Source organism: Charadrius vociferus, unplaced genomic scaffold (assembly GCF_000708025.1).
Source record: "Charadrius vociferus isolate BGI_N301 unplaced genomic scaffold, ASM70802v2 scaffold11, whole genome shotgun sequence".
In the NCBI taxonomy this organism is placed as follows: domain Eukaryota; kingdom Metazoa; phylum Chordata; class Aves; order Charadriiformes; family Charadriidae; genus Charadrius; species Charadrius vociferus.
In genome coordinates, this window is record NW_009646846.1 from 1,059,287 (window position 1) to 1,074,168 (window position 14,882).

The 14,882-nt window shown below is 40.0% G+C and overlaps 1 protein-coding gene across 1 annotated transcript in view; it reads right to left on the reverse strand.

The window, feature by feature from the left end:
- Window positions 1–5,461, reverse strand: part of RNF219 (ring finger protein 219) — a 65,457-nt gene extending 59,996 nt beyond the window's left edge. The window contains exon 1 of the mRNA XM_009894035.1: window positions 5,276–5,461. Within this exon, the coding sequence (XP_009892337.1) occupies window positions 5,276–5,461 (186 nt within the window). The remainder of the gene's footprint in view (window positions 1–5,275) is intronic.
- Window positions 5,462–14,882: the final 9,421 nt, after the last annotated feature.

The window sequence follows — 14,882 nt, forward strand, 5'->3', positions numbered from 1 at the left end:
TATAAAGAGGATTGAACTACCTAACCTAGAGTTTTGGGTTTTTTTGCAGCAATTTGGAATCCATCTATCTATACTCTGACTGGTTCACATGCTAGAAATTAATCCAAGCCTTACAAAGATGTTAGGTTAGCTTTAAAGGGCGGGATGAGATCTTCAAATGTAGGTACAACTCTTCTGTCTTCTGCAGTATTTCAGAAATCATGAAGCTAAGTAAAAAGAAATGAGTGCTGAAGTATGGCAGAAAGACTGGAAGGGTAGCAGAGGAGGAGAAATGAAACAGGAGAAAGCTTGTTACATAGATAGATTGTTGAATGAAGAGGGGAAGAAGGAAGAAAAATAATAAAAAAAGATTCATAGGTTAAGTAGATGTCCTGGTTTGAGGTAAAACAGAACTGATTTTCTGTTTGGTAATCTTACTTTTTAGCTAAGCCTCTTCTAACTAACTGAACTCTCTGAAATTAACAGCGTATTTTTAAGACTGTAGTCCGCTCCCAGAGTGATAAGGCCTGATTATTTATAATTTGTGCCAAGGAATGGTGTGCACAGAGGCTTCTGCTTATTCTTATTGCTATAACCACCAAGGTCAGCTCACTTTGTTATGCACAAATCTGAAGGGTCAGAAGCGGAAGAGCATAGCGGGATCACAGCTGTGGGGAGGAGCGGACAGGACAGGTGACCCAAAACTAACCAACAGGGTATTCCATCCCATCTGCCTCATGCTCAGTATAAAAGCTGAGGGATCAAAGGGGTCGGCCTCTTTCCTCAATGGCCGGTGTCCAAAGAGGACTCTGTCTGCCTTTGATCCTAATCTGTGTATTCCTGAACCCAGATCCAGAATCCAGTTCCCGTCCAACACTGAGTGCAGTCTTTCCCAGTGTCTGCCAGTGATGTGATCGTCATCCTGGGGGCTCGAGACGGGTCATATATATTGTATATATTTCATTATTTTCTGTTTAAAATTCATTTACTAAGTCATTAATATTTTCCTTTAAGTAGTTTAGGGTTTTTTTCCTAAACTCATAAGTATCTTTGTCTCTCTCTCCCTCCTTTCCTTGGAGAGAGAGGTGAGGGAGAGCATCTGTTGTTCGTTTCAGTGACCAGTCTGGCTCAAACCACGACAGCAGAGTAGAAGAGAGAAAACAGACAATAATAATTTACTTAATGAGAAAAACTGAATGAGTAAATAATTGTGCTAACTAATTTGGGAAGTGACTTCTATGAACAGAATGGTTTCGGGTTGGAAAGCAGAAATAAAATGGAATAGTATGGAATGCGAGGGAACAGAATTTAGAGGGACAGACTTCAAGAAGAAAAAAAGAGGTATATTAAGGAGAGGTAAACTAAGTGGCATAGTGGTATGTTGTCCCTTGATTTCCAAAGAGTTCAGGTTATTCTAGAAAATGTAATTCTCTATACATTGCAACTGCAACCAATGTATGAAGTGTGAAGCTTGATAAGAAATATAAGCCAGGGGTATTTTCTCAGTCATTATGGATGATGTAGCTACTGCACCACTGGTACAGTACCATTTCCTATTCTGCAGTGTGCTGCTAATCACTCGATGCTTGGTTGGCAGGCTGAACGAACCAGCTGCCAAAGAGACATCTTTTCATTCCCTGTGCTTCCTGAGCAATGGTAGTGAGGAGAGTTTCTCCAGTGCAGGAGCTATTTAACCCAAGCACCCTCAGTTCTGTTAAACTTTGGATAAAACAAATTGAGAGCTAGGAATTAGAAGCTGAGGTTGCTAAATATGCTGGCTGTTGTGTTAACAGCCATTTCCTCAGCTGGTTTTTAAATGTTTTTAAAGGAAGGCATAAAAACGAGCTTGTTTTTACTGCCATCAGGTGTGCAAGAATGCAAATAAATGCTATTCTCACCTGCAGCCTTGCGAAGTCAATGACAAGATTCCCTTTGCTCCCAGGGCAAGGCCCGTTGGCTGTTGGTTAGTGCACTTGGTCCGTCCATTATGCAGCCAGCCGCCTCCTCAGGAAAAGCTGCAGAAATACATGGACAATCAGAGTAATGCCATCAACTACCTATTGCATCCCATACACTACGTATAACTAACAGATGTGTTCCAGTTTTCCCTCCCATGCTGTAGTAGCATATAGGTGAATTGATTTTTAATGGCAGAAATTAGAATAGGAGGAATGATGACCATACATTTGTGAAATTCATGTGTTCCAAGGGCACTGAACTTTGCCGGGTGACACTCACATAGTAAAATATTAGAAAGAAAATCATACAGGTATTGCTTTGGAAAGGAATGTGAAACATCATACCAATCTCAGGACTGGTAAATACGCTTCTTCCAGTGCAAGATGGACAAGTTGGAAGAGTGTCTTTTGTTCCTAAAACTTCTCTAACTGCCCTGGGCAGTGGCATCCCTTAAAAATGATGCTATGTTTGCATCTCTTTCACTGTATTGACTATGTCAGTACTACTAAGATTGTTGAACCTTCCCTAAGTAACATAAGGAGAGAGCAGCAATAGTAATGTAGGTGAGACCTTTTTCTTGCTTTTGCTTCCAGTGTTGCACAATGAAATGGCTTGATAAATTAGAAGCTTTTGTGAACAAGCCATAAACAATACTGAAGCCTGTACTTTTATTAAAAGATCTAAATATACTTCAACAGATTATTTTTGTCAGAATAACATTTGACAAAGCACACCTCCTAAACAATTCCATTCTGGGTAGCTGATGGAGGAAAATAATTGTTTCTATAAACTAAATAAATCTGTTCTTGTGCCAAAGCTATAGAAGACAAATCTTTATTCAAATACGTAGTGAAGTAATAAACCTGTTTAAGAGAAATATTTAATGTTTGTTGTGACTATATATTTGCAATAATTGTTTATATTTTTATTTTAGTAGTGGCTTTACTAGAAAGAAGTTTGTTCCTTAAAAAAATCTTGTTAATTCCAGCAGTGGAGTAAAGAATTACAGTAGTGTCCCTTGTGGAACAGTTCTTCATAGATTTGTTTTTGTTTCAGACTTGAGAACAAAACCTCATGAAATTATGCAGCACTGGCTATAAGCAGCAAAAAAATGAAAGACCTATTTAATTTGATCGAGGCATAAATTTCTAGAACTAATGATGAGAGCCACACCATTTGCTGGCTTTTGTAAAAAGAGAATCAGGGCTGTCCTATTATGTTATCTTTGTGCTGCATCAAACATAATAATAGTTTGATCCTAGCTGGCTCTTGTAGGCACAGTCAGAATGTGGTTTAGCATTAAACATCTTATTATTAACTTTCAAAAGTACTTGGCCACCTTAGTCCCAGTTTGAAAAAATTATTTTGGTGGTCAGACTGTCAAACATACATCCTGTAACTTGTGTTCTCTGAACCACCACACCAAGTACCTACAAGTCTGTGGTGTTGTCTGAAGAATGAACACAGGCTGTTAATTCTAGGTGTTCAGAATCCCATTTCATTAGATGCTTTGTGGTTCCTAAAGTAGATTGTCCTCGACTGACAACTGCATTCCTTCAGGAGCCTTGCTGTGGTCTTAGGGTAGAAGCATCAGCATCCTTTCCCCCTCTGCAGACAGTAGGAAAGGGTAGAAACCAACAGCAGCTAGGCTTTTAGGTAACAAAGGGTGTCCACAGTCTTTTGAAGGTAAATATGAAGTTGTTCTTCCTGTACTCCATGCCAAACTGAAATCTGCTAATCAAAAGCATCTGTGAGCTCATGGCCTCTCTTCTAGAGCAAGCTCATATCAAACCATGTCATAAATCACTGAGCTTATGTTTTTTAATCTTATCACCAAATCTGACACTAAATTTGATATGTATTGGTGTGTTTGAACATTGTCAGTACTCAAGTTTTGTAGCTTGAATTATGGTGAGGTAGTGAAATGATGGCAAATGCCTTCAAGCAGCAACAGTTATATAGCAAGTTTTATGGCAGTATGGCTTGTGCTGTATTCAGAAAAAAACCCAGAACCCATTAGTATAAAGGGTCTCCTGACGGGTATAACTCAGATACACTTCTGTTTCACCAGCTTAGTTAAAAAGAAAATAAACCAACCTTTTTTTTTTAATGTCATTTCTGAACTAAACAATATCTGATTAAGTATAAACTTACGTTTTAGATCTCTGTATCTGAGCAATCGCTTTGAGAAAAAAGAAAGAGTGCTGCTATGGAGCACTTCAGTTAGCCAAATGTATAAGATTCAGGATAAGATGAGCACAGAATAACAATGCCTATTTCTTTCTGCTGACTATATAAGCAACTTCAGCAACTGCATCTGCTGTAAGATGCCAGCTTTGTAAGTATCTGAGGAATATCATGTTAGTTATGTAAAAACTGTGTAAACTGTCATCTAGGTTCTCTATAATCAATGAGAAGAGGCAATCACCTCCAAATGTAGTGCTCGTCTTCCTCATCTCAAAGAAATAAAGAAAGAAAAGTGAAAAAAAAAGGAAAGAAAAAAAGAACGAAAGAAAAGGTTTCTCAGGACTGTGTCCAGTTGAGTTTTGAGTGTCATCACTCCTCTCAGCTTTTGTGTCATCTGCAAACATGGTCAGGGTGCATTCTGTCCCATCATCCAGGTCATTAGTGAGGACGTTGAACAGTATTGACTCCACTATGGACTTCGGTCTACACCACTAGTGACTGGCCTCCAGTCAGTGTTTGTGCCACTGATCACAACCCATTTAACCCAGCAATTGAGCCGGTTTTTGATCCCTCTCAGGGTCTACTTATCAAACCTGTGCTTCATGAATTTGAGGATGTTATGGGAGGTACTGTCAAAAGCCTTGCTAAGGCCAAGATCATAAATAGCCACTGCTCTGCTGTTGTCCATTGAGACAGTAATTTCATTGTAGAAGGCTATGAGTTCAGTCAAGCATGATTTCCTCTTCATAAATCCATGCTGACTACTCCCAAACACCTTCCTATCCTTCCTGTATTTGGAAGTAGTTTCCAGGTACGTCTGTTCCATCATTTTCAAAGGGAAGGAGTTGAGTCTGATCAGCCTGTTGTTCCCCAGATCCTCCTTCGTGAGGTGAGGAGAAACATTTTCTTTCTTGTAGTTGTCAGGAATCTCCCATGATTGCCATGACCTTTCAAAGAGGTTGGTCAGCTCTCTCAGTGCTCATGGGTGTATCCCATCAGGTCTGATGGACTTGCATTTGTTTAAATGTTCCCCAACCTGATCCTCTCCCAGTGAGGTTAAGTCTTCCTCATTCCAGACTTTCCCACTGGCCTTATGGACCTGGAATTGCTAAAGGCAAGTAAAGATTGAAGAAAAGAAGGTATAGAATACCTCACCCTTTTCTACATCCTTTGCCATCAGGTCCCCTGCCCCATTCTGCAGTGGGCCCACATTTTTCCTGGTCTTTCTTTTGCGACTAATATACCTGAAGAATTCCTTCTTGCTGCCTTTCATATCACTTGCCAGATTCAGTTCTGGGTGGGCTTTGGCTCTCTTAATCCCATTACCCTTTGCCATCCTGGCCTGTTGTTCCTAAAGAGCTTTCATACATCTGTTGTAGCACTCCAGAGGTGTGTACTATCCCACCATATCTGTATTTGAGTGAGATTGTTACCCTACAACTGCATATGTACCTCTTGTTCCTCCTTTTGTTCCCCATGCTGTGTGCACTAGCATGCATGTACTTCAGAAACAACCATTTGTACTGTTTTCCCAGAAAAGGCATAAGAGCTTCCCCCATGATACTGTCCTGGTCACTTCCTAATTGATGTCCATATGCTTGAGGTGGTCACACTTCAGCCCTGTTTTGTTAATTGTGAGGTTTCTTCTGCCCACATCACCCCACACCCTCTGCTTGCCATCCCAGTCCACCACTTCCTCATTTGATTGTTAGTTTTCATCTCCCATCTGCATTGTTCCTAGTTGAAAGATCTCACCAGGTTGGCCAGCATATTGGCAAAGATGCTTTTGCCCTGCTTGTTCAGGTGAATTCCCTCCCTGGCTAGAGATCCTCAGGGTGGATTCCTTGGTCCTCAGAGAGGGTCCATGTCCTAAGAGCAGAATCCTCTATAGTCAGTAGCAGTTGTGCAACAAGTTGTTGAATCACAATCCATCCACTCCTCCTCCTCCAGCAGTTCGCCCTCACTGGCAGGAAGGAGGAGAAAAAACATCAGGGATCCTATGCTTGTGGACTGTAATAGACCAAGTAATAGTCCAAGGGTCAGGCGAGTCTTGGCAGTTTCTCCACAATGTCCCAAATCTAGGGTGTTCTGGAGGAAACAACCTCCTCAAGGGGCAGAACCAATACCCTGATATTCCTTGAAGGGTTCCCAGGAATCCCCCAGTGATCTCAGATAAATTCCAGGAATATCTAGAAGATGTCAAAACAGAGCTCAGAAGCTGCTGCTTCTCTTGGTGGCCCTCCAGGTTCCGGGTTGCAGGCCAGCTCCTCCATTTTGAGAATAATTCAAAACACCTTGTCAGGCTAACTTTTAGCTCTGTTTGCTTTTAATAAAGAAGAGATTCACATGACAGACTGGTTTTTTTGTTTGGTTTTTTTTTTTTAATTTGTCAAATATTGCAAATAATTTCTATTTTTTTTTCTGATTTGACAACAAATCAAGAAATTCTTCAGTCCAGCAGCATCAGAAGGAAAAAGAAAACACAAACCCTGCAGTTGCCCATGTGGCATTATCTTGAAACGGTGGTTTGGTGACTCCCTTTCCCCTTCCTCCCTCTCCTCCCCATTGCCCTCCTTTGCCCCATTTCCCACCCTTCGCCCCCTTCCCCACTTCCTTTTTCCTCTCTTCCTTTATTATACCTGAACTTTTCCTGTAAGTATTTGAACCAGTTTGTAGCTGAACAATATGTGGTTTGAATTCTTACCTGAATATTTTTTTTCCCCTTTCTGTCCTGGAGGGGAAATTATCAAAACAATGCTTTTTCTGGCTAACATGGGAATAGACTTGAGACAGTCATGCTAATATGCATGGGGAGAACAGCACTGCTGTCAGCATTAGGAACTGAAATGTGCGGGGATTCAACAAACTCCCAGTTCTCCAAATATGCAGTGCGGGGAGCTCCCCCAAAGTCAATCGGTACTCCATAAGCAAGGAAACGAAAGGCTGTTCCTTGAAATTACAAATGGACTTGATTAATGCCATCGATTTTTGATTTAAACTGATTTAGTAACGTGAGAAAAATGAAATGGTTCCTTGGCGGTACTTTCATGCATAAAGCTGTAGATAGCACGGTGTCTGAGTAATAGGCAAGAGAAACAGATATCATTGATGGCATAATTATACATTTACTGTAGTTTCAGATTTATCAGCACATAAAGTACATGGATTACTGCATGTTCCACAGTATTAACACAGTTAGGGCAATTTGATTTCATCTAAACATATTAAAATCAATGCTCAGAGTTTGGTTTAATTTCAAGCATAAATACTGCCAAGGGTTTTCAAGATGTGGAAAGCAGTTTCTTAGTGACATGCATATTTCACAGCATGTGTCACTTGTCCATTATTTGGCTGCAGAGTGATATATCAATTGAGAAAGCTGGTAACGAACCACAAGTCACTCAATGAAGCATCAAATAACAGTAAATGAGAATTTTTTTGCTGTCAATTCAAATTCAATCAAAACCAGCTCACTTTATTATTTTGTACAAAGTTATGAAACTGCGTTTGGAATTTATTCTCTTTCCTATGACCTTTCGTGTTTTGTTTTTTTTTCTTTTAAAATGTAAATTACTGTAAATGCAGCTTCCAGTTTCAGGAGTATTTAACTGAAGACTACTGTTCTAGCTACATCAGAAGGTGGGGTTTTTTTGTGTTTTTTTTTTTTTGTTTGTTTGTCTTGTTTTTTTAATGCAAATGCTTAATATCTGCTGTGATTATGGCATTTATGGTCTATCTATTGCAGATCTTTTCTGTTCTGGTTTCTGCTATTTCCGCAACAACTACATTTTTCTCTCTCCAGTGTTTCTAATTACCCTTCTGGTAATCTCCATGCCTTTCTTCTATTTTTATCCTCTTCAGCTCTTCTGTGCTTTCTCTCACTGTTGACCAATTTTACCTTCTGTCTTTTGTGTCACTATCAATGCACATACTTATCCATCTGCTCCTTGAAACAGTTGCAATGACATACATTCTTGCCTGCTTAAATATTGCCTGTGCTTAGAAAGTATTATTTTACTAGTTCCTCATCTGGTGCATCCCTCTGGCTCACGTATGTGTGACTCATATGCATCCTTTTTCTATTGTTTCCTGTGATGATCTATATATGATGATCGTGACTGTATGTAGTGTGAAAAGCAGAATAAGTACATGATGTTCCTACTTTTACTGGAAGCAGAGGGAGTTCTGACAGCTAAAAAGGGTAACAAATGGTGAAGAGCAGAATACAGATGTTTGGGGGTGTCCTTGCCCATGGTAACTAAAAGATCTTTAAGGTCCTTCCAACCTAAACCATTCTATGATTCTATGAGTTGTTATGTAAAGAGGGTCTTCAAAACATTTTAACTTCTAGAAGCCTTTGATGACCATGGCTGCTGTGACTTGGAAATTATTGATCATCTTTGGTATTAAAAGTACTTCAAGCAAATGTCATTTGAGTAGGTCAGAGCAAGTATAACAGAACTACTGTATACAGCAGTTTAATATCTTGTGTTGTAATGATCGGTTTAGCATTCATTAAGATGGTCTATTTAAGCACAGAGGAAATTTAACAGTTGTTTTAAAGCTTTGGTGCAATTTACATTTGTTCTTTAAACAAAGTTTAAAGTGATTAATGAAAAAATGCCAGTGGTAGGAGTTGCACGGACAGAAGTACCATAAAGAACGGATGACAGCAGGACACCACCTCTGGAGTTTAAAACACAGGAAACATGTACATGCCATGGTTTGAGCACTTTCTGAATGTACTATGATCTTAGGTCTGGAATATGTCATTATGTTCTTTACCTCCTTTCTGCTTACAGAACAGTAGCGTAATCCAAGTTGGAAGGGATGCTCTGGTCTAATTCCCCACTGAACGCAATTCAGCTGGAGCAGGATGCTTGGGGCTGTGTCCACTCAGCCTGAACAAACTGGCTCAGCCTCCTCTTTGTATTGTGAACTCCAAGGCCTCAAATATCTTCTTGACCCCTCACGGGACTTGGTCCAGTATGTCAATATCTTTCTTTTACTGGGGAGTCCAAAACTGAATGTTGCTCCAGATACAGTCAGAGAGGTGTCTAATAGTGAGGAATAATCATGTCCTTTGACTTGCTGGCTGCAATTTTAACCAACACAGCTCAGTATGCAGTTGGTCTTCATCTCTGCAATAGCATGGTGCTGATGAATGCTCAACTTATTGTCTACCAGAATCACTAGGTTACCTTTTCCAAAGCTGCTTTCTAGACTGTCAGCCTGCTGTACAGATCCATGGAGTTATTCTGTCACAGGTATAGGACTTTGCAGTTTTCTTTACCGAACTTTGTCAGATTTCTTTCAGCCCCTTTCTCTATCCTGTTGAGATCCCTCTGAATGGCCACCCTCCAGCATAGGGCTGGAGGAACAGTCTTTTTTCAGTGGTGTCCAGTGATAGTTCAAGAGGTAATGGGCACAAACTAGAACATAGGAAGTTCCATCTAAATATGAGGAGGAACTTCTTTACTTTGTGGGTGGCAGAGCACTGGAACAGGCTGCCCAGAGAGGTTGTGGAGTCTCCCACTCTGGAGACATTCAAAACCCGCCTGGACACCATCCTATGCAACCTGCTGTAGGTGACCCTGCTCTGGCAGGGGGGTTGGACTAGATGATCTCCAGAGGTCCCTTCCAACCCTAACCATTCTGTGATTCTGTGATATTGACTGCACCTCCCGTTTTGAGGTCATTCATGAACTTACTGAGGATGTCTTTCACTTCATTGTCTGGGATGCTAATCGATGTGTTATTGGGCCTAGCATGAAGCCTTAAGGAATGTAAGCAGATGCCTCTTGGATATTGTGCTGGTCACTATTCTCTGAGTCTGGCCACGCTTTAGTATCCAGTCATATTTTCATGACCTGGCTGTCCAGTGGACTTCACACTTCTGAATTGAAAATCTTGGCGTATAGCATTAGGAATGTGTAGGCTTTAGGCTGGGATTCTCCAAAGACCTCACATAATAACAAAAAAAATGCATATATGAATAGCAGCCCCAAATCAGAATAAAGCCAATTCTCTGTATGGCACTGGAGATGTGGTGTAGTTCCAGTGAATGGCCGTGCTGGGGGTCAATTTAAAAGGAAAAATTATTTTGTTTGCGTTTTTGCCATAATATGCTATGCATCACAACTGTCATTTTCTTTTCATTAGCAATGATAAAGTTGTCACTGCTTTTATTACACTGAAAATTAGTGTCTGATTTTTCTTTATTTGTGTAAAGCTTTTCTGAAAATAGTCTTGTTAACCAAAACACTTCCTATAACACTTTATGACGTTGAGCTGTTTTCTGCACAGCAACTGTTTACAGTGTTTGAGCTTTCTTGCTTATTTTGATGTAGTCAGTAGTGATATTTATAGGGTTTGTGTCAATGATGGATTTAATTTTTTTTTATTTATTTTGCAGTTTGACCATGTACTTTTTTTGCAGTTTTTCAATCTACTTGGTTTTAACTGTTAAAATCAGGCAAGAGAAACACAACAACAAATTACCTTAAGACCAGGAACTAAGGGGCTAAGGGACTTGGCATCACGCTGAGCACCCGTATCGCCCTTTGAGCTCCCTCTCAAACTAGGTTTGCAGCAGATTCAGGTGGTGAATCTGGGAGCATGGTGCTGAAGCTGAGGTGCAGAGCACAGGGGATCCTCCTGCCGATGCAAGCGCAACAGCTGGGGAAGGGGTAAAGCACAGGTGGCTGTTTTGGCTGCCGCTCTGCCTGCTGAGGTGTTGTGGGGACTATCTTGTTCATTGCTGTGCTTGAGAGTCCCTATGGAAGGCCCTATAGCAAAGGTTGGTAGCAGAAGCTCGAAATTGCAGTGGCCTCACAGTTGTTCCTTGCAGATGGTGGAGATTGTCTTCTACCCATAATATGCAATGTATAGAAAATAGAAGTGGTATAATATCTCTTCAGTTATGGAGGTTCATATTAGTTTTTTTTTATTCTTCAGTGTGCAACTGCCAATACACCCTGCCAGGGTTGTATTGGCTAAATACTTCATTTAAAACTAACCCGTTTTATGGAGACTTTTCCTTTCAAGTTAATGAGGAAAAAAACAGGAAGATCCAGATTCTACCATTTTTAAAGCATTAGTAGTTAGAAGAGGAAGTACATCTGTGATGTATAATTTATTAAATTATATTTTATGATTTTTTAGTGCGAACAAATCAAAATTGACTGTTTTGCCAATATTAATTCCCCATTGGTGCATCTCACAGTGCAGTCTCTTCCAGGGACAGGTCCAGTTCCTCAGGGAAGTAAATAACTCAATGATTTACTGATAAAGCCACCCAGTATATATATATCACCCGTGTCTCATACATCACTGTCACAGGCAACAGCTTGCCTTGCTAAGTGATTCTGTGTTGCTCTTTTTGGAATCCTTTCTCCTGTAATCAGTTAATCCTACAAAACCCACATAATTTTGCCCAAGCTTATATGAGTGGATTCAGTTTTAAAATGTAATTCTATAAACTTGAATATAATGGTTGTCTTTGTGAATTTATAGATGGCTTATCGTTGAAAAAAGTGTTGGTAACTGTGCTGTGGATTCTCCTCATGCATTTTAGGATGGTTCTTCAAATCCCTTAGAATCTTTGAAGGTTTCTGCTCTGATAAGACATTTCCAAAGTCAAGGAGTACTACTTACATTTTAAAGATTAGGAATAAAGCATGGTTAATCTAAGGCTATATCTAAACTGCTAAATAAAAATGATTGAGGATTTCAAACACATAAGATGCTCCAGTTCTGAGCCTGCCCTCTTGAAAAACTCCGTGTGCCAGCTAGAGATGCTTGCTGTCTTGTCAATAGCTCTCGCAGCAAATATTATGGTCAAGTTCAGAGATATTTCCAGAATATTTATAGTTCAGAATTGCTTCAAAGAAATGTTGCCCTGAATTTGAGAGGGATTACAATTGCTGATCTCAGCAATAGGGCTTGGATTCATGTTACCTGAAGGCACTACATGGACTTACAGCAAGAACACCCAAATCAAAATCCAGGATCTGAGCCTACTTTTCTTGAATTCTGCCCTCTGACAACAGCAAGGTTGAAGGGATAGTGCTTTCTACCTACTTAAACTTGTTCAGTGTTCTTAATTCATTGCATCCAAGAATGGTAGTGTATCCCACCTAACTCCAGGTATTCCCTTAAAATACCTGCACTGAGAGTGTAGTCAGAAGTTTCTTATACTGTCAGGGGGGAGATGAGCCGCTCCAGGAGGCAATTCAGATCATCTGAATGCAGGCTCAGTCCTGTTTTATCACTATTGCCTTCTGAGGCTCAGGAGCACTGGGGTAAATGCCTCATCAAGACTTGCACACTTTCGCCTCCACTGGAAACGTGAGTATCTGGATTGCCTGAATCCATTTGGATTTGTCTTTACATGCCCAAGGGAGAGTTCTGGTAATTTAGGAAGGATGGGGGAAAGAGAGGTTCAGGACCTGAGTCTTTTCAATTAAACACATTAAGCAATACTAAATAATCCGTGCTGTGTTTACCTGAGTTTGCCTCTTGTTATCCTCACATAGCATTGCTTACAACTTGAAGAGGGAAAGATCTGCTTTTATACTGTAGCAGATCCTTGATGCTGCCTCCCCCATCCCTTGAGGAACCCCCTTAACAAAAAAACTGCTTGACAGTTCTTCTAAGCTGCCTAAATCCTAGGGATACTCTATTTCCTTGACACCAAGGTTTTGTGCACCTCTGACTATCTTTACATTTGGGGCATAAGAAATCAGCGAAGGTTAAGAAACCAGGCTGAGTGCGGCGCTCTCCTTGTCCACCCTACTGAATTGCTAGCATGTTCGCTAGATGTATTTTGGACTCCTTGGGTAAGCTCTCCCCAGACACCTCTGTTGGATGACGCTAGCTCTGAGCACTGTGGGCTGGAGTCAGTTGGTGCCGTTTGACCTTGGACCAGGGATTGCTCCATGGCCTCTTTTTTTTAGCAGTATAAACAATATATGCTTAGTTACTTATGACCACAAAACGTTACATGTACATGAAATTCGGTCTTTTTTTCTTCCCTAGCTCTGATAAGTATGTTCAGAATGGAAACCCTTTATCCACACCTGCATCTATGTTCTTCCTTTACTGGTGGACGTTTAGCATGCAACTGACCTCAGATATTCTGTGTGGGCTAAAAGCCACCTCTGGGGCTGATCAAACCATGTAGACCTTCAGTAGAGTAACATCTCCATGAAGCTGGTGTCATCAGAAAGGAAAATGCTGACATTTCGTGGAGAATATATTTGTCCTTAAGTTGGCATTTAACCTGCTTGTAAGAAGGAAATGCCTGGTTTTATTATTTTTAAAAGATAATCAGCTAAGAAGTAGTGATTGCTGCAGTGTGGCAGACATTTTCTGAGGGTAGCTTGTGTGCTGAAGGCTGTTATTAAACTGTTTGGGACCCATTTATGGCTCTCTCTCTTGCGTAGGGTCACTTTCTCCGCAGGTTGTTTCACTGATGTCAGAATTAAATAAGGTGCAAGCAAGAGCAAATAACACAGCAGTATTTGGCTCTGGTCAGAAACTTTTGCTTCTGCAGACTCTGCTGTCTAAAACCAATGATACATCTAAACCAACAACAACAACAACAAAAAAGGGAACCAAACAGATTTGTTGCTTTGTTGAAGATTACACAGAGCAAGTAGTAAACCCTGAAGGGATGCTTCCCCTTTGACTGACTGATAGATAAAGAGAGAGCTTTCAGTCTTCATTAAAAAAAAAAAAAAAGAAAATGTAAAAAGCCTCAGACAGTTTCAACTGAGTGGGTGAGTACAGCTTGGTGTTAGATGTAAGCTGATACTGGAAATGTGTTTGGAAGGACAAACAGAAGGGCACATCTCTTCAAACGGAAAGGGGAGCTAAAGTTGGTGGTTTTTAAAATGATATTTTAAAACCAGAATCTGGAGATGCTTAAAAAAATATATTTGTAGTTTGAGTTCATGTAAATTCCATTCTTAAATATCTCTGAAAATGTATTTTATTCTAGGTACGTATCTTTCAGACAGGAATTCTGTTTGCAGCATATTTTTCTTTAAGGGGTTTTGCATTTCTGCATAAAAAGCTTATTAATTATTTGTAACTGCTTGTCATCATATTCTGATAATAGAGGCCTGGTTAAGGATAATAACTACCACATCCCTATTTTGGGTCATATAGATAATATATATGTATATATACATATATACATACACGATTCTTGGTGCAATATTACCCAAAGCATCTCCTTTCTCCCTGTACACAGGACCAAAAGTGCAGGCACATCATTTATTGATAAGACAAAAAGAATGTAATGAAATTATCAATGTTCTTGAATTAATTATGAACATGATTAAGAAAGCTAAAATCTCAGGAGCCAGGATCTCATTACCCATTCAGTCTTAGGGATTGCTTTCATTCAGCAAGGCAAAAAGGCTTTGAGCAGTCCCACAATTGCCTTAGTCTCATTTATTTGTGGTAGTATTAAGGTTTATTTGTTTTCTGGTTTGCACTTCTTCTGAAATTATTTCTCTTAGTTTATTCATTTAACAAAATGTTCCTTCCTGTGCCACAGAAGAAAGTGCCTATAAGGCCTACATAGGTTCTTCCGTCTGCAAACCTCCCTTTGAGAACATTTCTTTCAACTCACATTGCTGGAGCTCCTAAATATCTTTCAAGGTAAGTCTGAGAATGTAGCCAAAAAAGTTCTTTCAGATTTATGTCTGCAGCTGTACTACAGTACTGTCTGATTCCCATTCAGCTCG